Source organism: Hyperolius riggenbachi, chromosome 3, assembly GCF_040937935.1.
Source record: "Hyperolius riggenbachi isolate aHypRig1 chromosome 3, aHypRig1.pri, whole genome shotgun sequence".
Classification (NCBI taxonomy): domain Eukaryota; kingdom Metazoa; phylum Chordata; class Amphibia; order Anura; family Hyperoliidae; genus Hyperolius; species Hyperolius riggenbachi.
Genome location: NC_090648.1, coordinates 208,318,766 through 208,345,239, shown reverse-complemented (window position 1 = coordinate 208,345,239; position 26,474 = coordinate 208,318,766). Strand labels below are relative to the sequence as shown.

At 44.7% G+C, this 26,474-nt stretch overlaps 1 protein-coding gene across 2 annotated transcripts in view; it reads right to left on the bottom strand.

Annotated features, from left to right (window-relative positions):
- Window positions 1–25,980, bottom strand: part of CHRNA5 (cholinergic receptor nicotinic alpha 5 subunit) — a 66,825-nt gene extending 40,845 nt beyond the window's left edge. Inside the window, exon 1 of one of the 2 annotated variants that reach the window (XM_068272550.1) lies at window positions 25,868–25,980. In XM_068272550.1, the coding sequence (XP_068128651.1) occupies window positions 25,868–25,874 (7 nt within the window). In that variant the 5' untranslated portion in view covers window positions 25,875–25,980. Of the gene's footprint in view, window positions 1–25,586 lie in introns of both variants that reach the window. The other variant, XM_068272549.1, reaches the window with a different exon arrangement.
- Between the last annotated feature and the right edge of the window lie 494 nt (window positions 25,981–26,474).

Here is a 26,474-nt window from a genome sequence, read left to right as displayed (position 1 = left end):
GGTCTGAAACTCTGGTGACTCGTCAAGGACAGGGGAAATCCAGGACCACTATCGCAAAAAATTGTAAACCTTAAAATACATGTAAACATTAGTGGCGTAGTAATAGGGGTTGCAGAGGTTGCAACCACATCGGGGCCCTTGGGCCAGAGGGGCCCCATAGGGCCTTCCATCAACAGCAGTATTAGCTCTTTATTAGTACAGTGCTTGTAAAAATCACTTCTATAGATGTTTTGAATGGTAGTAATTATTAATTAACGGTTCCCCATCCCCTTCTTGCACCTCTGGCACTGTAATTGTCCTTGGCAGGTTTTGGTGTGCCGTATCAATGGTTATGTATAGAGTGCTTGGGGGGCCCAATGTAAAACGTACACTGGGGCCCAGAGCTCCTTAGCTATGCCACTGGTAAACACATAGAAATAAGAGGTATGTTTCTTTCAGAGTAAAATGAGCTATAAATTACTTTTTCCTATGTTGCTATAATTTACAGTAGTTAGTGGAAATGTGACAGAGCTGAAAGTTTTTTGGCTAGTCCATCTCTTAATGAGGGATTCTCAGTATCTCACTATGCCATGCATCCCCTTTTCTAATTTCTCTTTGCTTTAAACACAATAGCTGAGTGAGTTGTGCACCCCATCCTACACTGCGCGCTGAGGCTGGAGCCTCTCTCGCCTCTGCCTCGGCCCTGCGTGGATTAGTATAGTTGCATGAGGTGGGACTGGGACAATCTAATCTTATAAAGTATGCAGTTAGTTCATGATGAACCAGCACCATTCCTAACACCTTCAAGGGACAGAGGACTATGGAATTTTCAGAATATTTAACTCTTCAAGGACAAGATATTTCATTATAAATGACAGTTATAACTTTTATTTGATGACCAAAGCAGTTCTCCTTCTGTTCTTACTATGTACTATTATGCAATAAAAACCATAGTAAAGGTGGCAGAGTGGCTAAGTGGTAACAACTCTGACGATGCAGTCTCAGTTTCCAGTCTTAGCCATGACACTATATGGATTCTGTATGTTCTTCTTGCGATCATGTGGGTTTCCTTTATGCACTCCAGCTTTCTCTCATATCTACACAACATACCGATAAGTTAATTGGTTCCGCAGAAATTACCCTTAAAGTGCCCATTGACGGTCCAGTTTACCAAACGATCAAGAATTCGATTCGATCATTGTGATCAATTGGAAATTATGTTTCTGGCCTCCAACGGAGCCCAATGCCCTTCAATGATAAGCAATCCGATCAGATTAAAAAATGATTTAAAAAATCTGATCGACGGAGCAATCAATAGAATCCCCATTAAAGGCACTAGATCCAATCAATCGTTGGTATGGCTCATCTTCTCCATGAGACAGTTAGTGACTTAAATGACACGTATAACCTAAATGTAGTCCAACCAACAACACAGTCCCAATTGAAGTGATATCCAGGTCCACAGATTCTGCTGTCACTCTTCTTATAGCCCACACATACTGTATGCATAAAAAGACAAAAGAATGTAAAAATAGTGTAATCCTGCTTCACAGCAACAGACCGCCACCTTGTCTGTGGAATCACTTCTGTCACCACTCTCAAACTGTGCCAAATTCCTGCAGTGTGAGTGCCAGACACGCCCCCAATTGTCCTTATAAATATCCGGCGGTAAAAAAGACACAAGGGGAAACGGTACACTCTCAGAGGCTCCAAAAATCTCTTTAGCCTGTGCTGTGCTCATTAAAGGAATACTTAAGTGAAAAAAAAATGATCTTTACTCACCCGGGGCATCCCTCAGCCCCCTGAAGCTGGATGGTGCCCTCGCAGCCCCGCTCCGATCGTCCTGTCCCCGCCGGGGGCCACTTCCGGGTTTGGCGACAGCCGCCGACAGGCTGGGAACGCAAGTGATTCTCCGCGTTCCCAGCCACTATATCACCCTCTATGCTGCGATAGCGTATATATATATACGAACCCGGAAGTAGCCACCGGCGGGGACAGGACGATCGGAGCGGGGCTGCGAGGGCACCATACAGCTTCAGGGGGCTGAGGGATGCCCCGGGTGAGTAAAGATCTTTTTTTTTTTTCACTTAAGTATTCCTTTAAAGTGGATCCGAGATGAAAAACTAACTATGAAAACTTGGCTATACAGTATATCTTATCTAAAGTTTAGATAGTTTACGCATCTCCAGCCCTCAGCTCACTCCCCTCTCCTGCTCCCTCCTCCCCTCTGCCTCTGAAATCTCTGGCTAGTAACCTCCTCCTCCTCCTGCCCAGACGGGGCTCCCATAAGCCCTTGCTACATGGAGTGCCAAGACACTTTGAGCTGTGGGCGAGGCTTGTTTAGTTTATAGGTAATTAGAGTATTAAAACAAAAAAAATAAGCATTTGGCTTGTGGAATGCCCTATAAACGATATGTAAGGAATCAGTAAAAGTTTATCTCGGATCCACTTTACGGCTATCACAAGAAACTGGGCTATAGCAGAACTTTGCATGGGACAAATCAGCAGAGATGAGCACATCTCTATATTTTGCTATAGTTCCCCTTTAAGTGTGTGTGTTTTTCTTCTATGAGACATATAACAATAATTTCCAGATGAGGATTTAATTTTACCTTTGACCATACAAGTTAATACAAAAGCATAGCAATACACAATGCTATCACAGCACTTTCATTCGGCTGAACATTAGTGGGAAATATTACACCCCCGCAGATGGAAAAAGAGAGAAGGAAAGTTGTTTCAAAAGACATATTGCATAACTATTTCCTGGGAAATGTCATTGTCATGATGGGTCAAAAGAGTTTTTTACTGAAGAACATGCATTGTTACTAAAGAAAGGGCTCTGTTCAGACTTAAGCTTCAGTAAAGACTGCTTCAGTGCTCAAAAATAGCCTGTGAATGAGCGCTGCTTTATCAAGTAAAGTCAAATAAATAATTCACATAGTTGACACGACTTCAAAATGTCAGCAATGTGCTTTATAATTATCAGAAGCCAGCAGTGGTCCAAGATAATGAACAGAATCCACAAATTTAGTTTCCGGATGGAATACGGTAGATTAAATATATTTTACAGCAGTTTTTTTTGTAAACAGCATATTGTGAATTTAATTTAAAGGGAAACTTAAGTCAAATAAAATAAAAGATTTTATCTAATCTGGGGCTTCTTCCAGCCTCCTGGACTCGTACTGTGCCCACAACATCCTCCTGATCCCCTCCGGCCAGCAGCGGTGACCTCAACAAAGCTGGCCAGTCGGTGCCAGTTGGCAGCAACTGCGCATGCGTATTCCCGAGCCATGTGCACCCTGAGGGTTGCCACTGCTGGCCGGAGGGGATCAGGAGTTCATTGTGGGCACAGGACGAGTCCAGGGGGAGAAGCCGCAGGTAAGGCAAAATCTTTTTTTTAAGCTTCCCTTTAATGTTTTTAAATGATGTTATGTTAACCATACTAGGAATTTGATTTAGTTTCTGATCCACCTGTGCGCACAGGTCTGCTGAAAAGATTTGAACTCCTTCCCTTTCCCACAGAGATCTATTGGCCACTCCTGTATACTTGTATACTGTATAATGCAGAGCAGCAGCAGAGTGTTATATATTACCTGCTCCTGCCGGCATGACAGGTCCTCTTCAGTCTTCTTCAGTGCAGCTCATCGCCACATCGTGCAGCCAATCACCATGCGGCTTCCATCCATGTCACATAAGATGCAGAGACTTGAGATGCAATGGGATTAGCAGAACGCCACAGCGATGAGTTGCACTAAAGAGGACCTGTCATGCAGCCGGAAGCAGGTGATGTATAATGCTCTTGCTGCTGCTCTGCATTATGTTGGGGCGTGTGAGGGCTTTTGTTATGGCCCTGATACATAGAGAGAGATCATGTTTTTATCTGGAGTGATGCTTACATCATCTGTCAACATTATGTTATGTTATTATACAAGGGAAATTTGACTAAATTTACACTGAAAGATTTAACGGTTGCCCGGGTTTTAAAAGCTCCAGTTTAGCCACTATTTTATATGCATTTAATATAACTTTAATTTAAATGAATTAATCGTAGGAAAATTTTATAAGGAAAAATACCACAGATTGATTACAAATATAAAAAGAAACTACCTATGCCACAAGGTTATAGATCCTTTCATGACAATTGCTGCCTGCTCACATTGGGTCAGTCTGAAGCTGGCATGAAGTGGTTAGAATGATTGAACAAAGGCTTAAAGGTAACCTTAAGTGACATGTGACTTGATGAGATAGACATGGGGACACAGTTAAATATGCTAAGTTCAGTGGCATACCTAGGAAATGTGATGCCCGGTGCGGATTATTTACAGACCCCCCCCCCCCTCAAAACAACCAAGTTTTTTGATGAGAGGGTTGACAGGTTGGGGCCCGAGTGTGTTGCTGATATTTTAGGGGGCTTTTTGGGGGAAAGGAGTTGTCAGGATGTGGACGGAGCTAACCTTTATGAAACTTTGTACTCTATACAGTGCTGCAGATACACAATAATAATATGGTAGGACATAAGACTATGACTATGGAACAATTAGATTGTGAGCTCCTCTGAGGAAAGTCAGAAAAAGGGAACACACGAAAGAAGGGGACCCATAGAAGGAGTGTGGGGGGGGGGGGGTGGTAAAGAGGCACAAGACAGGGAGCATGGTGGGAGAGGAGAAATGGCAGGAAGACCTCTCACCAGGACTGCAGACATCATTAGTGCGGTTTGACAAGGACATGCTGTTAAAAGCCACTGAAATCTGAAAAGAGGAAAGGGTCATGGGGGAAGGCAACAGGGTAGGAGGGGGAGCTGGGAAAAAAGATAAGATTGCCTGCAATCAGCTAATCTAAATTGCCTGGAGCTTGCTTCTCTGCTCACAACACCTGTATCATTGGCTTCTGCAACAGCAAACTGCCCTGTATTATTAATTAATTACTCTGATCAGGATAAAAAATCAATAGTCCAGGGCACTCTTGTAAAACAGCAGCCTTTGCACATTGCAACTAATGACAGGCAACTTCTGAAGCACTAAACACATGCTGCCACCTCTCCCTGCTAATGTCCCAGCTGCAGCACAGCGATCATTTTTTCTACTTACCCTGCTGCTCTGCACATTCACTCACTGCAGGCTTTGTGTAGAAAGCGAGGAAACACATTGCCCATGGGACAGGAAGTGGGAAGGGTGCTACATCTAGTGCAGGAAGTAGTACAGTCTCCTGCACTGCCTGCTGCTATTTTCCTGAATGTTGCCAAAACTATGAAAAAAGGGCCCAGTTTGAAGAACACAGTGGCTGAGCACCACAGCCTTATGGTAGGAACGCCACTGGCTGTGTTTCTTTTCTTCTGTCTCTGCCTGAAAGAGTTAATATTCAGCTATGCATCTGAAAGATTTTCTCCAGTTGGAGCCCAGTAGGACTATAGCGCCCCTCACTGATAAGGAATTACAGCCATAAAATACTTTCCTGGCAGAGAACTGTGCTTATCAGAGCAGTAGATAGATAAAAAGGGCCAATATGTCACATATTTTAGCACTTTGATACAAGGGACAGACTGTTTCATTGAACTGAGACAAAACTGCTGATGTTAAACCCACAGTGTTCAGAAACAATTAATCTCTTATTTTCCTAGGACTTGTTTGGAATTACTCCAGTGGAAGGTACAGTATATTGATTGTTTTGGAATAGTTAGAAAAAAACTTGAATTAACTAAATATTTAATTTTAGTCACACTCAAACTGGTTACCTTTTTAAAAGCATTTTTTATTTTACCTGAATGTGGTAGACAGACATTTGGTAGGCAGTTTCTACTAGAAGGCACTAGCAAAGCCTACTAGAGACAGTCAATTTCTTCTACATAGAGAATTCATGTATCGGCATGTAGTCAGTCTGATCACGTAATTGTTATGTTCCAGAGACTGTTGACCCTCCCAGTAGTGAGTGCAGCGATACGTAGGTGTGAGGTCTAAGTGACCACAGGTTTTTCCCCAGAGCATCCCCGATGGTCTTTGCTGCCTAGTGCCCACCAGGTCACACCTAAGATAACTTTGACTACTTGTCACGAATGGGGAATTATCTCCGTGGTCAGCACACAATATGTGCGCTGACACTGCGGAAACCCTCCACAAACGCTTGGAAAAGGGAACCCAGCTTTGGTGCAAATGCACCAGTAGAGAGGAATTCCAACCGGCAGATGGAGCTGTGGAGTGCAGAGGAATAAACCCTCTGCACTGCCACAGATGCCAAGTTGGATTTGTAGGAAGTGAAGCTATACAGAGCAAGATAGCCTCTCGAGAGAGAGAGAGTGAGCACAGAGACAGAATGTATGTATGTCCACCAATCTAGTCGCCACCGGGCGACGGTGGACACACAACAGCGAAGACTAAGTGGGAAAGCAATCACAAAAATGGCGACTGCTAATAGAGACACAAAATCGAGTAAAGACAGAGCATAGGAAGAATAAAGACAGAACCAATAACAAACTGCAATCTAACACAAAGGAGAAGACAGGACTAGCTACACACGGTCACCACACGTTAAGCCCAATAGCGACAAAGCGCGTGCCAGGCACGGTCACCGCACATTAAGCGCAACAGCGACAAAGCGTACCAACCCTGACTAACAAATGAAACACAAAAAATGAAAACAAACAGTGAACGCGAACGCTTGCTAATCGGTCGCCTAACCCAGACAACAGCAAGCATTCGTTCCAGACAAGACAGACAGATGGAGACACAGACAGAGCGATTCACTGGCAGCCGCCGTTGGAGCAAGTGCAATCGCAACAGATAAGACAGAACAAGTGTAATGATCGCTGCTGCAGCAGATATTGCTGGAAGTAGTAGTGCTGCAGCTCAGGCAGTTCTGATCTCTTTCCATGCAAGCTGCATAGCTTTGTCTGCCTTTCCCTGCTGTCAGCTTGTGACTGATTACCATTCACCTGTGTGGGAATCTGCATGTCTGCTCCCATTGGATGACCTCAGTATAAAGATCTGCTTCCTGCAGGACTCCTCGGGTTTTCATAGCTTCAGTTTAAGCCTGTCTTGCTGTCGCTTCAGCCCCCGATCGTGTTTCTTGTTCTAAAGATACTTTGCTGGTCTTTGCATCATATATTGGTTCATTGCCAATATATATGCATACCAGCACGTTTATTATTTTCCTTGTATTCGTGTTACATTGATACATCAGTGTCGCTGATATATACGTACACGAACTGTTTATTTCCTGTGTTCAGTTAGTCAGCCTTCCAGCACGTTTTGGTAGTTTGCGTGTATCGTGAGCACCCGTGCTGAGCTAGTATCCTGCTCCTGGTCCTGTTTGTGGATTGCGTTCATCTCTGCGAGGAGATAACGAATCCTTCTGAATCCTGTCCTGTTACTGTTTGTGGATTGCGTTCATCTCTGCGAAGAGATAACGAATCCTTCTGAATCCTGTTCTGTTACTGTTTGTGGATTGCGTTCATCTCTGCGAAGAGATAACGAATCCTTCTGAATCCTGTTCTGTTACCGTTTGTGGATTGCGTTCATCTCTGCGAAGAGATAGCGAATCCTTCTGAGTCCTGTTCCCTGTATTACTCCAGTCCTAGTCAGCGTTCCTGCTTATGTCATATATCGGTTCATTGCCGATATATACATATGTTAGTCAGATGTTACAAATAGTTTCATTGATAGCTGTAATTGTAATACGCTAGGAAAACATACTTATTGTATATTTGTCTGTGTTACGTTCATCTATCTTGATCCTGCTATTTCCTGACTATCCTGTCCTGTCTTTGTGAGGCACGCCATCGCTGCAATCGCATTGGCTGCCTCATTCCAGTCTGTCTTGTTTTGGACGCTTGCTGTCGCTAAGTAGCCGCTAGCTAGCAAGCGTTCATTCTGTCTACCTGTCCTGATCTCCTCAGTTCTGGTTTATGCGCTCAGCGCTACTTTGCGCTGAGACGTTATAACGAAAGCATTGTTTGTGGCTGTCAGATCTGCACCGGCTCTGTGCGCCACAATCTCCTATTGGAGTCAGTCCTCCCCTCCACTATACTAGGGATAGCCTGTTTCCTTGTGCTAGTGTGTGTACCTCCTCCACGCCAGCTCATGCGTTGCATGCTGACTGTGGAGAATACACCACCAAGCCTTACATTATGAAAACCCCATTACCAATCCCCATTGTGGGGGGGATTCCCAGAAAGTATGACACTGTTAATTATGGTTCCTGTTCCTTTAAGAAATTTGAAGAACTTAGCTCTGAAACAGAAAATGAGTTTTTCTCTGAATGTGCCAGGTTCCTGGCCAATCCTGATCTCCAAGCGACTCCTGTTTCAACCTGGGCACTCCAACTAAGTTATATTTTGTTTAAAGGGGAATTATTCCAGTGGGCATTTGATGTTCTCAATCATTCCGATTTGAAAGAGAGACCGCTGGAATTTCTAGCGTTTGTGATCCATAACTGGTTGCGCATAGATCCATTGCCTTTTCCTCTTAATGAACTCCTGGCAGCAGGCCAATCAGCTACTCCTTCAATTGCTTGCAAAAATGTTCAGCAAGCAGAAAGTGTTACTGATAATTTTCCTGCAGCCTTGAATAAATCACCAAAAACAGCAGGGTCTAAGGCAAAACGCAAACGTTCTAAGAAACGTGTCCGATCTGCAGAGTCGTTATCCTTAGCGACTAAGACCTATAATGAGATTCTGCCATTAACAGATAATGAAATGCAATTGTCTTTCAGGGGAGTTAAATGGACTTATGAAACTACTAATGAACTTTCCTCCCTGGCTAGGGAAAATAAAGATTTTTGTTTAAAAGAATTATCTGAGTATGATTATGAGGAGATATTACAGAGTATTGAACAAATCAACTTATTTGTGAAGCAAGGAAAGTTTGCATACACTACAGTTCAGCACTTGCTACAGGTATTGGAGATTCTTAGGAATAAGGAATCTGCCAATCACCTGCTAATTAACCCAATATATGTCCCTGCTACAATCATATCTGCAAACCATGATCTGCCTGTTAAGTATGCTTGGAATCCTCCATTTGAGAAAGGAGAGATGGATCTCTGGTCAATGAATGGAAGAATGATTCAAGTTCATTTTGTCAATTTTACAGTGCAAAAAGTGAATTTGTATTGAATGCATGCATTAAGTCTGCCTATAACCTAATAAAAACTGGTGTGTGTGGGTATGACTTTGTGGCTCCATTGATTGATGTGTGGGAACTGATTTTGGATGATTTTTATGTGACTCCGAATTCGCAAATTTGGCGTTCTGACCCGCCTGCTTCAGCACCTTTGGCTGATTCAGCAGGTGATTCAGAGCTCTTTTTTGTGTGAAATTGAAGTTCCTGCAATTCCACCCTGTACCATGGATAACTCAGTGTTACTTACCAGTAAAACAGAAGCCACTGATACATTCTTAACCTTGCCCTGCGCAAATTTCTCAGCAGAGAATCCAGAGGTCCTGCTGACTTCCGAGTCCAGCCTAGCCAGTACTCATGACTCTTTGTTCAGTGAAACAGACACCAGAAAAATCTTGCCTGCCTCTGCAAACACTTCTGCAGAAATTACCTGTGTTAATAAAGTTCAACTCCTGTCTGATCCAGCAGATGCCAATAGATGCACTACATCAGTTTCCGAGTCCCAGCAATCCTGTCTAGAAACCTCAGAACCCCAGCATCTGAATTTTCCAATTTTACAAATGAATGGTGATTCAGATGCGCAAACATTGTGTCTTGATCTTCCTGTTTCTACACCTCGCTCTAGTTTCGTGAATAGCTCAGAGCATCTGCTATGTGAACCTGAAATCGCAGAATTATTACCTTGTTCAGAAAATATTCCAGTAAATTTGCCCTGTACCATGAATTGTGCAGTAGATCTCTCCAATGAAACTCAGGTCACAGAATCATTATGCTGTCCAGCAGGTGCTTCCATGGTTTTGCCCTGCAATATGGACTGTTCAATGATCCTGTCCAGTGAAGCTGTGGTCGCAGAGTCTTATGCTTCACCCAGTACTTTGGATACTTCAAACCCTCTAGCAGAGGAGTCTGAGGCACTGCTTACCTCAGTTGGTGTTGCAGTAATATTCACTTGTCTAGCAGCTGTTTTGGAATTACAGTCTGCTCTAATAAAACTTGATGAATTTCTGCCCAGCAAAGCAGAAGCCATTGAAATATTGTCCTCGTCAGCAAGTGTGTTAGATACCTTGCCCTGTACACAGTCTGATTTACCCAATGTTGTTGAGTCCCTCTCCAGTGTTGTAACAGCCGAGGAACTCCAGCCCTGTCCTCTGAATGTTTCAGAAGTCTTGCCCTGTAACATGGATAATTCTGATTCTCTGGTCAAAATAATAGAAATCTCAGAATTTCAGTCCGGTCTGATGAGTGTTCCTGAAACCCAGCCCTGTATCCTGAAAGATTCTGGTTCTCTGGCCGCTGTGGCAGAGGTTCCAGAGTCCCCTTCCTGTCCAGGGAATTCCTCAGTTTTGCCTAGTCCAGTGGGGGCTGCTGCAATACTGACTTGTTCTGCAGCGCCTCATGAGCTCCAATCCAGTGTATTAGATGAGTCTCTGTCCAGTCCAGATGTAGTTGTGGAGTCCCTATCTGGTTCAGTGCATACATCAGAAGATTTGTCCTGTCTTGTTAGTGCCCCTGAATCTGATTTGTTACTGACTTTGCTGGAATCAGCGACATCTAAGTCTGATCCTGCATTCTCGTGTAAAAGTCCAGTAGTTGCGAAGTCTAGTCATGATGATTTTTTTTTGGCCAGTCCTGGTTTTGGTCCTGTCTTGGCTGACCCTGAGGCTCACAGTTCCTTGACATGCCCAGAGGTTTCTCTTGTGCCAGTGTGCCCAGATGTTCTTTGTGTGCCAGAATGCCCAAGTGTGTCTAGGGTGTTAGCGTGCTCTGATGCTTCCTTAGTGGGAACATGTTCTGATGTTGCCAGTCTGCCTGCATGCCCAGAGATGGTTCTGGTCCCTGAAAGCCCTGATCTTGATGTTTGTCCTTGTGGCCCTGACTCGGGAATTGCCCTAGGTTCCATAGGGGTTCTTGATAGTTCTCCATGTGAGCCTAGGGGGCGTTCTGACCTATGGGGATCTCTTTGGAGCTTCAAGGTGTTCTGGGAGGTCTCTGAGAAAACTTGTCCTGGTGCCTTGGACTGGTTCAACAGTGGGTTTTGTGTTGGTAAAGACAGTCCCGGTGGGCATTGCAAAGGCTTTGGCGTTTTTGAGCGGTTCCTGGAAGGCGGTGGGTATCGCTCAGGGAGTTTCGGAGGGCTTTCTTCTGGAAATCATGGTTCTGATGGGTGTCACACTGGGGCTAGTGTTGGGCGAACAGTGTTCGCCACTGTTCGGGTTCTGCAGAACATCACCCTGTTCGGGTGATGTTCGAGTTCGGCCGAACACCTGACGGTGCTCGGCCAAACCGTTCGGCCATATGGCCGAACTAAGAGCGCATGGCCGAACGTTCCCCGAACGTTCGGCTAGCGCTGTGATTGGCCGAACGGGTTACGTGGTTCGGACCCGAACGCGCTCTGATTGGCCGAACGGTCACGTGGTTCGGGTAAATAAATACCCGAACCACGTCATATCTCCGCCATTTGTCTGTGGGTTTAGCTTTGGGTAGGCAGGCAGGGTAGTTCGCGCTCCAGCCACGCTAGCCAGGGTCCCCCCTGTCATTGTGTCACTGCTGGGAACAGTAGTACACCGCTTGCTCAGCCACACTATATAGCATTCTGTTTACTGCCACTCTGTGTACCTCGCTCAGCCACACTATATAGCATTCTGTTTACTGCCACTCTGTGTCTGCTGGGAATAGTAGTACACCGCTTGCTCAGCCACACTATATAGCATTCTGTTTACTGCCACTCTGTGTACCTCGCTCAGCCACACTATATAGCATTCTGTTTACTGCCACTCTGTGTCTGCTGGGAATAGTGGTACACCGCTCGCTCAGCCACACTATATAGCATTCTGTTCACTGTTCTGTGTCTGCTTGGAATAGTGGTACACCGCTCGCTCAGCCACACTATATAGCATTCTGTTTACTGTTCTGTGTCTACTGGGAATAGTGGTACACCGCTCGCTCAGCCACACTATATAGCATTCTGTTTACTGTTCTGTGTCTGCTGGGAATAGTGGTACACCGCTCGCTCAGCCACACTATATAGCATTCTGTTCACTGTTCTGTGTCTGCTGGGAATAGTGGTACACCGCTCGCTCAGCCACACTATATAGCATTCTGTTCACTGTTCTGTGTCTGCTGGGAATAGTGGTACACCGCTCGCTCAGCCACACTATATAGCATTCTGTTTACTGTTCTGTGTCTGCTGGGAATAGTGGTACACCGCTCGCTCATCCACACTATATAGCATTCTGTTCACTGTTCTGTGTCTGCTGGGAATAGTGGTACACCGCTCGCTCAGCCACACTATATAGCATTCTGTTCACTGTTCTGTGTCTGCTGGGAATAGTGGTACACCGCTCGCTCAGCCACACTATATAGCATTCTGTTCACTGTTCTGTGTCTGCTGGGAATAGTGGTACACCGCTCGCTCAGCCACACTATATAGCATTCTGTTTACTGTTCTGTGTCTGCTGGGAATAGTGGTACACCGCTCGCTCAGCCACACTATATAGCATTCTGTTTACTGTTCTGTGTCTGCTGGGAATAGTGGTACACCGCTCGCTCAGCCACACTATATAGCATTCTGTTTACTGTTCTGTGTCTGCTGGGAACAGTAGTACACCGCTCGCTCAGCCAGAGTATATAGCATTGTGTTTACTGCCACTCTGTGTACACCGCTCAGCCAGACTATATACCATTGTTTACTGACACTCTGTGTACACCGCTCAGCCAGACTATATACCATTGTTTACTGACACTCTGTGTACACCGCTCAGCCAGACTATATACCATTGTTTACTGCCACTCTGATTCTGCTGGGAACAGTAGTACACCGCTCGCTCAGCCAGACTATATAGCATTGTGTTTACTGCCACTCTGTGTACACCGCTCAGCCAGACTATATACCATTGTTTACTGACACTCTGTGTACACCGCTCAGCCAGACTATATACCATTGTTTACTGAAACTCTGTGTACACCGCTCAGCCAGACTATATACCATTGTTTACTGCCACTCTGATTCTGCTGGGAACAGTAGTACACCGCTCGCTCAGCCAGACTATATACCATTGTTTACTGACACTATATAGCAGACTATATAGCATTGTGTGTACACCGCTCAGCCAGACTATATACCATTGTTTACTGACACTCTGTGTACACCGCTCAGCCAGACTATATACCATTGTTTACTGCCACTCTGATTCTGCTGGGAACAGTAGTACACCGCTCGCTCAGCCAGACTATATACCATTGTTTACTGACACTCTGTGTACACCGCTCAGCCAGACTATATACCATTGTTTACTGCCACTCTGATTCTGCTGGGAACAGTAGTACACCGCTCGCTCAGCCAGACTATATAGCATTGTGTTTACTGCCACTCTGTGTACACCGCTCAGCCACACTATATAGCATTGCGTACTCTGCCAGTCAGTGTGTATATTGCTGGGATCAGTAATACTCCACTCACCGTCAACCACTATATGAGCTCAACATGAGTTCCCCAGAGACCTCCGCTGTGAGCAGCACTCCCAACAACAGCAACAGCCAACGCCCCACGCAAGCTATAACATCCACCCCAGCAGCCAGTGGTCAGCAGCAGCCCTCCCCGGAGGAGAACGTTGTGTCCATCAGTCCGTCGCCAGAGCGATTAATGAGGGCTGCCATTGAGGAGATGATGGGGCCTGATGTGGAGGAGGAGGTCTGGCTCAGGCCAGCATCCCAAGTTAATGTTGAGGACGATGAGGGGTCTGTGTCTGGGGATGTTGGGGTGGCAGAGGTGGTGGGTGGGTCAGACTCAGGAGAAGAGTTGTATGATGAGGATGATGATCGGGACCATCTGTATGTGCCTCAGAGTCCGACCCCGGAAAACATGTTGTATCGTGTGTTTAGGTACTAAAATCTGCGTTCCCTCCCAGTAGTGTTGGGCGAACAGTGTTTGCCACTGTTCGGGTTCTGCAGAACATCACCCTGTTCGGGGTGACTATATAGCAGACTATATAGCATTGTGTTTAATGCCACTCTGTGTACACGGCTCAGCCACACTATATAGCATTGTGTTTACTTCCACTCTGTGTCTGCTGGGAACAGTAGTACACCGCTCACCCGCCACTGTATAGCATTGTGCTCTGTGTCACTGCTGACAATAGTGGTACACCGCTCACCCACCACTGTATAGCATTTCTGTACTGCCACTGTACTGCTGCCAGTCAGCGTGTACTTTAAGGATAAGTGAAATGAGGAAGAAATCCGGTGAAAGAGGGAGGGGCAAGGGAAGAGGTGTTTCCCCTGACGGTTCACGTACAGGCCACAGGGGAGCACCCAAGAAAACCCACTCAATACTGCCCATGTTGTCCAGGACAACAACCCTCACAGATCCAAAAGAACAGGACCAGATAATTACTTGGATGACCTCTCAAGCGTCCAGCAGTGGGTTAAGCAGCACCAGCACATCACGCACGAGGTCCGAGTCCTCAGCCAGTTAAAGTCTGGGCTTTCTTTGAAGACTGCACTGAGGATGTTACCATGGCGATTTGCAAGGTGTGCAAGACCCGCCTGAGCAGGGGGAAAAGTATTAACAACCTCTCCACCACCAGCATGAGCCGCCACATTCTATCCAAACATCCCACTCTGTGGGCAAACGCGGCAGGACAGGGTACCACCAGCAACACTGCCTCCCTTGGGTTCACCAGACTCACCACCAGACCCGCCTCAGCAGCAGCAGTAGCCCAGCCATTGCGTGGTTCACAACATTCACAAACATCAGACGATGCTGACACTGTCACTTTCCGGACTAGTGCTCTTGAGGTCTCCCAGTGTTCATCAAACACAACAACCAACAGCCCTTCGGTGTGCAGCGCTACGGTTGAGTTGTCTGTCTCTGAGATGTTTGAGCACAAGAGGAAATTGCCAGCAAATGACCCCCGGGCCGTGGCAGTAACAGCCAGCCAGCATAGCCAAGCTTCTGGCCTGCGAAATGCTGCCATATCGAGTGGTGGAGACAAACAGCTTCAAGGGCATGATGTCAGTGGCCATCCCACGTTACGTGGTTCCCAGCCGCTACCACTTTGCGCGCTCTGCAGTGCCTGAGTTGCATGAGCACGTGGTCAGCTAAATAACCCGAAGCTTGAAGAATGCCGTTGCCTGCAAGGTTCACCTCACCACTGACACCTGGACGAGTGCGTTCGGCCAGGGTCGATACATCTCCCTTACCGCGCACTGGGTGAACCTTGTGGAGCCTGGCAGCGATTCCTCACCTGCTACGGCGCGGGTGTTGCCCACGCCGCAAACAGCTGGATAACAACAGCAGCACCTACCTCTCTGACTCCTTCTCCTCCAACGCATCTCAAAGCTGTACCTCATCCGGAAATGCTAACCCAGCACCAGCAGCAGTAGGATCGTGGAAGCAGTGCAGCACAGCTGTTGGCATGCGTCAGCAAGCGTTGCTGAAGCTGATCTGCCTTGGGGATAAGCAGCACACAGGGGAGGAAATTTGGAGGGGAATAAAGGAACAGACGGATTTGTGGCTGGCACCGCTGGACCTGAAACCGGGCATGAAGCTAGACACCTGGCACGAACTGGCAATGTACGCAATAGAGGTGCTGGCTTGCCCGGCAGCCAGCGTTATGTCGGAACGCTGTTTCAGTGCTGCCGGAGGCATCATCACAGATCGGCGTATCCGCCTCTCCACAGAAAATGCAGACCGTCTGACTCAAATTAAAATGAATCAATCCTGGATTGGAAACGACTACGCAACACTCCTGGACCCCAACCAAGTAACATGACCGATGAACATCTGGGATGGTTTAGCGTTTCCGGTCCCTGTTTATTGAACCTCTCATCTGTATTACATTTATGACTGCATGGCGGCAAAAAGCATTGCTGCTATATCCGCACGCTTTTTGTCCTCATGCAAGGCCTGGGTTGTTGTGTCTCACAAAGCGTGGCCTTCTCCTCCTGCGCCTCCTCCTGTTCCATCACGTGTGCTGCTGCTGCTGCTGCTGCTGCTGGGTTACCGTTGCCGGTCCCTGTTTATGGAACCTCTTATCTTTATTACATTTATGACTACATGGCGGTACAAAGCATGCTATCCGCACGCTTTTTGTCCTCATGCAAGGCCTGGGTTGTTGTGTCTCACAAAGCGTGGCCTTCTCCTCCTGCGCCTCCTCCTGTTCCATCACGTGTGCTGCTGCTGCTGCTGCTGCTGCTGGGTTACCGTTGCCGGTCCCTGTTTATGGAACCTCTTATCTTTATTACATTTATGACTACATGGCGGTACAAAGCATGCTATCCGCACGCTTTTTGTCCTCATGCAAGGCCTGGGTTGTTGTGTCTCACAAAGCGTGGCCTTCTCCTCCTGCGCCTCCTCCTGTTCCATCACGTGTGCTGCTGCTGCTGCTGCTGCTGGGTTAGCGTTGCCGCGTGGTCCCTGTTTATTGAACCTCTTATCTTTATTACATTTATGACTACATGGCGGTACAAAGCATGCTATCCGCACGCTTTTTGTCCTCATGCAAGGCCTGGGTTGTTGTGTCTCACAAAGCGTGGCCTTCTCCTCCTGCGCCTCCTCCTGTTCCATCACGTGTGCTGCTGCTGGGTTAGCGTTGCCGCGTGGTCCCTGTGTTTTGAACCACTTATCTGTATTACATTTATGACTGCATGGTGGTACAAAGCATGCTATCCGCACGCTTCTTGTCCTCATGCAAGGCCTGGGTTGTTGTGTCTCAAAGCGTGGCCTTCTCCTCCTGCGCCACCCTCCTCCTGTTCCATCACGTGTGCTGCTGCTGGGTTAGCATTACCGGTCCCTTTTCCTGGAACCTCTTATATGTATTACATTTATGACTGCATGCCGACAAAAAGCATGTTACCTGTGCAAAGAAAACAGACATTTCCCGCATTTAAAAGACAGTTTTCCCTTTGAAACTTTAAAATCGATTTTCTCAAAAACTATAAGCTCTTTTTGCTAAATTTTTTTTTCCTCTTGTACCCACTCCCAAGGTGCACATACCCTGTAAATTTGGGGTATGTAGCATGTAAGGAGGCTTTACAAACCACAAAAGTTCGGGTCCCCATTGACTTCCATTATGTTCGGAGTTCGGGTCGAACACCCGAACATCGCGGCCATGTTCGGCCTGTTCGGCCCGAACCCGAACATCTAGATGTTCGCCCAACACTAACTGGGGCTTGTGGTACTGATGGGCATGATTCTGTAGGTTCTGGTTCTGATGGGTCCAGTCTTGTGGGGACTGATTCTGGAATTTGGTCTTGCCGGACTGTCCCGGTCATCATGAATTATCAGTCAGACTGTTTTGTTGGGAATTTCAGTTTTGAAAAGCGTCTGGAATCCGCTTTTAAGGGCGGGGGTACTGTAATGATCGCTGCTGCAGCAGATATTGCTGGAAGTAGTAGTGCTGCAGCTCAGGCAGTTCTGATCTCTTTCCATGCAAGCTGCATAGCTTTGTCTGCCTTTCCCTGCTGTCAGCTTGTGACTGATTACCATTCACCTGTGTGGGAATCTGCATGTCTGCTCCCATTGGATGACCTCAGTATAAAGATCTGCTTCCTGCAGGACTCCTCGGGTTTTCATAGCTTCAGTTTAAGCCTGTCTTGCTGTCGCTTCAGCCCCCGATCGTGTTTCTTGTTCTAAAGATACTTTGCTGGTCTTTGCATCATATATTGGTTCATTGCCAATATATATGCATACCAGCACGTTTATTATTTTCCTTGTATTCGTGTTACATTGATACATCAGTGTCGCTGATATATACGTACACGAACTGTTTATTTCCTGTGTTCAGTTAGTCAGCCTTCCAGCACGTTTTGGTAGTTTGCGTGTATCGTGAGCACCCGTGCTGAGCTAGTATCCTGCTCCTGGTCCTGTTTGTGGATTGCGTTCATCTCTGCGAGGAGATAACGAATCCTTCTGAATCCTGTCCTGTTACCGTTTGTGGATTGCGTTCATCTCTGCGAAGAGATAACGAATCCTTCTGAATCCTGTTCTGTTACTGTTTGTGGATTGCGTTCATCTCTGCGAAGAGATAACGAATCCTTCTGAATCCTGTTCTGTTACCGTTTGTGGATTGCGTTCATCTCTGCGAAGAGATAGCGAATCCTTCTAAGTCCTGTTCCCTGTATTACTCCAGTCCTAGTCAGCATTCCTGCTTATGTCATATATCGGTTCATTGCCGATATATACATATGTTAGTCAGATGTTACAAATAGTTTCATTGATAGCTGTAATTGTAATACGCTAGGAAAACATACTTATTGTATATTTGTCTGTGTTACGTTCATCTATCTTGATCCTGCTATTTCCTGACTATCCTGTCCTGTCTTTGTGAGGCACGCCATCGCTGCAATCGCATTGGCTGCCTCATTCCAGTCTGTCTTGTTTTGGACGCTTGCTGTCGCTAAGTAGCCGCTAGCTAGCAAGCGTTCATTCTGTCTACCTGTCCTGATCTCCTCAGTTCTGGTTTATGCGCTCAGCGCTACTTTGCGCTGAGACGTTATAACGAAAGCATTGTTTGTGGCTGTCAGATCTGCACCGGCTCTGTGCGCCACAATCTCCTATTGGAGTCAGTCCTCCCCTCCACTATACTAGGGATAGCCTGTTTCCTTGTGCTAGTGTGTGTACCTCCTCCACGCCAGCTCATGCGTTGCATGCTGACTGTGGAGAATACACCACCAAGCCAAGGCAATACAGATAATAAACAACCTGACTATGCTAGAAGGAATGCTAGTGCACTCCAAAGGATAACTACTCTGAGCCAATATTGAGCAAACAATTAGCTGAGGGGCTGAAACTCAAGGTAAGTCCAGCAGAACCAAACCTTTATGACCAGCAGGGAATTCTGGGAGGAAATGGTATTTATACTGCAAGCCTTCAAAGGAAGCAGATAAGCAATTTGCATGACAAGTGGATGCAAATCTCTCACCAGAACAGCAAGTCTGAAACTTGCAGAATGAAAACAGGTCTCTTTTCCAGGGACCTGCAGCATACAAATCTGAAAAATGGTCAAAAAGCTGCCTGCCTGTGCAGACAGCAGAGCAGATCATTAAACTACTGTTCAGGAGAACAGTGACACCCCAGTAAAGAGACTATAAGATTTAGGTAGTTGACACGAGTGAAGGTATGGTAAGTATACAGCTGAGTCAGGGAAGGTGGCTATCAAACTCTTGATGGATATGTTTAGAGGGTCCCTTAGCAGCAATGGTGAGGTTGAGATAGTGGCGGAGATTGCAGTGGCAGGAGTTAGGCCCCGTTCACACTTGCGTTTCTGTGCCAAACGGACTGGATGACCGGACCGGATCCGGATCGGAACCGTACAGTTCCAATCCGGATCCGGTTGCATCAGGTATGTATACGGCTGCGATCCGGATCCGTTTGGTAAAAGTTATAAATAAAACTATATAATTGTTGGGGTCTGGGAGGTCAGCAGAAGGTGCACTTTTAGAATCAGGTCCTCCGCTGTTTAGGCCTCACCTCCACCTCCGACATACTGCCAAACAGCTCCAGCACGTTAGTCACTGCTGCTCCACTCCAGAAATGCTTGGCCTATGTGTCCCCATCCAAAATGGCCGCTAGAATACGCATAGGAAGTGGGGTAGAACGTCAGGTGTTTGTAGCCAGTGTGTTCTGTGCTTTCCGTTTCCCATTGGTTTCTATTTCCGGATGGTGCAGTCAGGCTCCGGTCCAGGTGCGTGGGCCGGATGATCCGGACCCGAAAAATAGCGCATGTTGGAAAAGTGTCCGGAGTCCGGATCCGATCCGGCTCCGTTCTGTACGGAATGGACGCATTTGAACGTCCGCATAGACTTTGCATTGTTATGCGGAACATACGTTCCGTTTTGTACAGTATATGGTCCGGATCTGATCAGGCGAATCCGGACAGCGAACGCTAATGTGAACCAGGCCTTAAAGAGCATTAAAAAATATTATTATAATTACGAGACCATTAGTAGCAAAAAAAAAAAATATTCTCATATGTTTATTTTCAGTTTTACAGCTTTTTTTTTTTTTTTTTTTTTTTTTTTATAACATTGCATCATTCTCTAATACTTGCAATTTACACAATACTCAGCATTCTAAATGTTTTTACAGAACAGGCAATGAACTTTTGACCCGTCCTAAACTGGTCTCTGCAAAAGAAAAAAACAATACAGTTGAGATAAAAACCATCAGAAGTCAGAGCTCCCTGAGACTTTGAAAGTGGTAGAGCTCAATGGCTATTTGCATAGATAACAACTGGAGTTTCTTAACTCTTCCTGTACTGGAAACAAATATTAGACTTATGTCTCTGCTTCTAATGCTTTATTTCTTAGAAAACAAAGAAAACCGCTCTACTGTGCTGTGGTAGACAGTGCAAGATCAAAGGCAGCCAACCCACTTGAAACGAAATAAAAGTGAGATCCGCAACGATGTCTTCACACGTAACTTTATTTAGGACATATCCCAGTACAGTCAAACCTGGTAGCTGACATGTTTCGGACCGAAGCCCTTAATCATAGTCAATGATTAAGGGCTTCGTTCCGAAACATGTCAGCTACCAGGTTTGACTGTACTGGGATATGTCCTAAATAAAGTTACGTGTGAAGACATCGTTGCGGATCTAACTTTTGTTTTGCTTTATTTCTTAGCTTTACTACACAACAATATAATAATTTTTTTTTTGCTTCAGTGTCTCTTTAAGTTACCATGTGCAAATGATAGCTGTAGGTGGGGGGTTAGTGTTTGGAGTAGGGGAGTAGATAGGGGTATGTTGGTGTTTGGAGTAGGAAGGGTGAGGTTAGTGTTAGGCATAGATATCAGTAGGTTATTGTCAAGAGTAGGTGGAAGGAGAGTTAGTGGGAGAGGAAGGTTAAGTAAAGTGATAGTAGAATATATATACAATTACCAATATTCTACTATTGGAATTATACAGCACCTAATAGTAGAATATTGGCAGTATTGCGGGTACTCCTCCAGAGGCTTCACCCTGCACCCTAATTTCTGGACTTCCTTTTTTCGTAGATGCCTTTGAAATACCTAAGCTTTCTGTAATGCAATCATACATGTGTAAATGAAACAAATTTCAAGTTACTATTAGTGTGTTACAGGTTCTCTCCATTTCTTAAAGTGTACCAGAGATAGTGATAAATGGTGTATTTATACTTACCTGGGGCATCCTCCAGCCCCATGAGGTGCGTGGACTACCTCGCTGTCCTCTCCGGCCACTCCATTCAATGGATATCCCTCCCAGTAACCTGGACAATTGCGGCCAGGCGTGTACTTCTGCACAGGCACGGGAGTGTGGCAGGGCTGCGGCCGAGCATGTGCAGAAGAGCGAGGCTGGCGAGATTACAAGGAGAGATATCCAGTGAACTGAGTGGCCGGGAGAGGATGGCAAAAGAGCCCACGCACCTCATGAGGCTGGAGTATGCCCCAGGTAAGTATAAATACACACTTTAAGACAGAAGCTTTTTGGACCAAGAGCCTATTAAAACTAAATGATTATTACTCAAAGTAAAATTCAACCTTTGTTCAGAATGAATAAGCAATAATTCTCAGCTCAGTTATCGCTACAGAATGTAGCTACAGCCATGGAAGCTTTTGTGTTTTCAGACAGGAAATTGACAGCTGGCCACAAAATAAAACAGAAATTAAGTTGCAAAATACATTTTTTGCAGCACTGATACATGTTTATATAAAATGTATTTCAAATGTTTAGCAAAACTGCAACTTCACTTTAACCACAATGGTCCACTGCCTGAAATTAGCTCTATGCTTTAGCAGGCCAAGAATTGTTTGAAAACGGCTTATCTGTCCAAGGCGCTCGGTTGTATTTGACTCATCAATATATGTCTGGCACTTGTGCTGAACAGTGTACTAACAGAGAACGCTATTCTTTTCACATCAGATAAAGGAGCTTACAATTTACAGATATGCCACAGTTATAGACAGTAACTAGAAGTCACCCAGCTCAATAGTATAGATCAAGGACACAGAAATATTTCACCCAGTTTTACAATAATGCACAGGCCTTGCAGGATGCTTCATATTGTTCAGGGATGTTCATCATACTTGTTGTTACTACACTGAGGCTGGGAACACGCATCAGTAAAGAAACATATGCATTTTAAGACATATATATATATATATATATATATATATATATATATATATATAAATATATATATATGGTAAATACACATACATTTCTACTTTTTTCTTTGCCATTGCGCTTGCATTGTTGTGTGTGTTTTTATGTGCGTTTTTCATGCAGCTGAGTGCGAGTACCTGCGTAACCACAAGACATTGACGTGGAGGTTCGTGCTGACGAGTCCTTGACTTGTAAGGAGTGGTGAATGCTGTGGTTGCAATCCTGAAGAAAAAGCACTGTCCTCGGGCTCAACCACGGATTTTATGTACCAAGGAGTCGACCAGTAGCACCCTGATCCATCAAGGGTGAGGGAAGCCAACACACGAAGAAAGGAAGTAACTGGGTCTCAACCTGGATTTTGCAATTATAGCTTTGGCTTTATTAGCACCATAGTAGCAGACAGCACGACGTTTCGGCCCAACGGCCTTTATCAAGTGTTACCAAATACAAAAATCACTCACCTATATAAACATTAAAACACACCCATCAAGGGCGGGCACACACTTAGTAAGTTCAGAGAGACATTAGCAATTAAAGAGACAGTTTCACAGAAAGCATTTGAGGCTAAAGTCCTCATTAAGTCCATTTGGTGTAAGCGTACTTAACTTATCCATCCATCTGCTTTCCCTTCTTAGTAGCGTAGATAACGGTGAAACTACGCTACTAAGAAGGGAAAGCAGATGGATGGATAAGTTAAGTACGCTTACACCAAATGGACTTAATGAGGACTTTAGCCTCAAATGCTTTCTGTGAAACTGTCTCTTTAATTGCTAATGTCTCTCTGAACTTACTAAGTGTGTGCCCGCCCTTGATGGGTGTGTTTTAATGTTTATATAGGTGAGTGATTTTAGTATTTGGTAACACTTGATAAAGGCCGTTGGGCCGAAACGTCGTGCTGTCTGCTACTATGGTGCTAATAAAGCCAAAGCTATAATTGCAAAATCCAGGTTGAGACCCAGTTACTTCCTTTCTTCGTGTGAATGCTGTGGTTGCAGCAGGCTACCTTAAATATATGAGATGCCACATACATGAGATTATGGCAACTAGCCAGATATAGCTGTGGTTGAAGTTGGTGACTAGCAACGTAGACTCAGCAGTGATGATCAATCTATATGGTCCAGCTACATGGGTAAATTAGACTGTCAGCCTGACCAAGATTGAACAGATAAAGCTAGTGGACTTGCAGGTCTTCACTTTGCCATCTAATACTACGGAGATTGGTAAGAAGACTAGTGCTGAACTAATTGGTGATCTTGTTGGGGGTTTGTGAGGGGCTACAATGGTCCTAAAAGCCCCCTTACTTCTAAGGGCAACAATGGTTAATTTGCATATATTCAGCAGTGATGCACTGGGGGACATCTCAAGCTCACTCCAACCTGAATTATCGCAAATTCTTTCTGTTTTAAGAATGCAAACTTTTGTTATCCTTAGTATTTTAGTAAGGGAGCTTTTAGGACCATTGTAGCCCCTCACACACTCCAATGAGTTCTTGTTCACCATGACCTTTCTGGTTAGTCCGTACCTCTTGGTGTTACAAGCCCTACTCCATAGAGCCAAATTAATCCATGCCATGCACTGATGAGGATCAAACAATCCAAAACAGTCTGTATGCATGTTGGATTATTATGGCTCTGTACAAATTAAACAGATGACACATCATTGCATTCCAGCGGTTCTAGAGGTGTGTTTATCTCCTAAGGGGGACAATGGTTCATTTGCATATATTCAGCAGTGATGCACTGGGAGAAATCTCAAGCTCACTCCAACCTGAATTATTGCAAATTCTTTATTTTAAGAAAGCAAACTTTTGTTATCCTTAGTATTTAAGTAAGGGGTCTTTTAGGACCATTGTAGCCCCTCACACACTCCAATGAGTTCTGGTTCACCATGAGCTTGCTAGTTAGTCTGTACCTCTCGGTGTTACAAGCCCTACTCCATAGAGCCAAATTAATCCATGCCATGCACTGATGAGGATCAAACAATCTGAAACAGTCTGTATGCATATTGGATTATTATGGCTCTGTACAAATTAACAAGGTGACACATCATTGCATTCCAGCAGTTCTGGAGGTGTGTTTAGCTTCTAAGGGCAACAATGGTTAATTTGCATATATTCAGCAGTAATGCCCTGGGAGACATCTCAAGCTCACTCCAACCTGAATTATCGCAAATTCTTTCTGTTTTGAGAAAGCAAACTTTTGTTACATTCCAACCAATCAGATCATGTGACATTTTTACAATTTTATGTAGAGAATGTGATGGTGTTGAAAAATGTTTTTTTTGTTTTTCATTGCAATATTATGTTTATCTGAAAAATGCAAGTAACACATTCAGGCCCAATATGTTTGACCTGCGGATCAGATTACATTTTTTTTAGGCTATAGTTAAACTAAACTCCTGTGACAATACAAACATCAATATAAAGTAATTGACATGGAAAATCAATATTAATAAATAACACAAAGCAACAGCACTGTATTTTGGTGCCGCCATTTATTCCAAGGACCACATTTCTCCTGCCCTCCTGCCTGCAGATCAAAAGTTATTAATGTCTCTGCAGTGGGCAAACATCGAGGTATGCAGGAGCCCTGCAGAACCGCATAATATACCAGTTATATTCATTTAGCTTTTCAGACAGGTGCTCCAGTGACTCAAAAATCTCATTCATTATTATTATTACCATTATTATGAATTTATGTAGCACTGACATCTGCAGCGCTTTACTGAGTACACAATCATGTCACTAATTTATCCCTTGGAAGAGCTCACAATCGAATCCCTACCATAGTCATAGTCTGTAGTCCCTGCCATAGGAAGGCCAGTTTTTATTCATTTATTTTTAGGGGACATTGACAATTAATATAGCAGTATGACTTCCAAGTTTAAAGGTACCAGAAGATATTCTTATATTGTATACTATTATCATTTAAAATGACTGTATTGAATTACTACAGCATGGCAATGTTTATAGTCCACGATCACAACCACAGCCTACAAATTCAAACAAAAAGTACAGCCTCTGTAAATTATTTACAAAAGTCAATACCAGTATCAGAACAGCAGCATAATTATATCTCTAGAAAACCTGGGAATTGTTTTATGATGTGTGTTATGGAACTATAATATTCATTGCAAGCAAACAGTACAAGGAACCAATTCATCCAAGTGTCCATATCAAAAACACACTGTAAGAACCTTAAAATGTGTCTGTACTGTTTCATATATAATCAGAATTTTCACACTACTGCTGTCATGTGGCGCAACCTGTACAGATGTGATAGTGTGTAATATAAATATAATGGCACAATATAATCACACAATATGATTGCAATGTAAAGGCTTCAAGCATAAGCAGGCATTGACTTACCACTGGCTCTTTTCAGGATATAGAAACTGCAGGTGAACCAAATAAGGCACTTTCTAAACCCGAACATCTTCAGACATGAAAAATCCCTTTTGTGCAACTGCACAGAAATGCATGTACTGTACTATCCTCCTTCCTGTGCACACCAGCCTTTTGCCCACCTTTAGCCCTGCATGTATGAAAAAGAGCCCTGTGCCACCCTGCTCTCAGGCTCAGCATTGCCAGAACAGGACACAGTGCAAAGATGCTATTATGGACAACAAGTGTAAAATCATTTTCCCTACCATGCATGAGCTAGTGAAACCAGCTGTGACTGCCTTCTGCTAAATTCATTATGTGTCAATAAATGCAGGAGGATGAAGGGGGATGGGATTATATGCTTCCAGTTTGTGCTATGGTAGCTCAGGAGGAACATTATTTCCTCTCACAAGCTTTAAATCTTGGCAGAGGAGAGAGAATAACAGCAGACATAAAACAAGGCTGGCATGCTATAAATTCCAAGGCTAGGGGGACGGAACCTGCTTTTACAACTCACACCATTAATATAGCAGAGAGGCTATGCTTCAGTGCATGTTATCTACTACAGTCCTTTGTTTAATACAGATATAGGCTTTTAGAAAATAGTCTACGCTGCATAATCCAATTCAACATTTGCATCCTGCATTGATGAAAGCACCTCACAAAGCTATGCCTGTTTTCACCCACAATGCTCTATTTCCCTTGCAGTATTTAAAACATCAGTCCAATGCTCATCTAAAATTGATCTTTCAGTTTTGTTGAGATGCATTTAAAGTGAGGTATTTACAAGCTCCCTGAGCCTGGCAGCAGGTTAACTAGCTTTAGCCATATGCAGAAAAAAAATTACCGTCTGTTGCTTTTTTTTTTTGTATT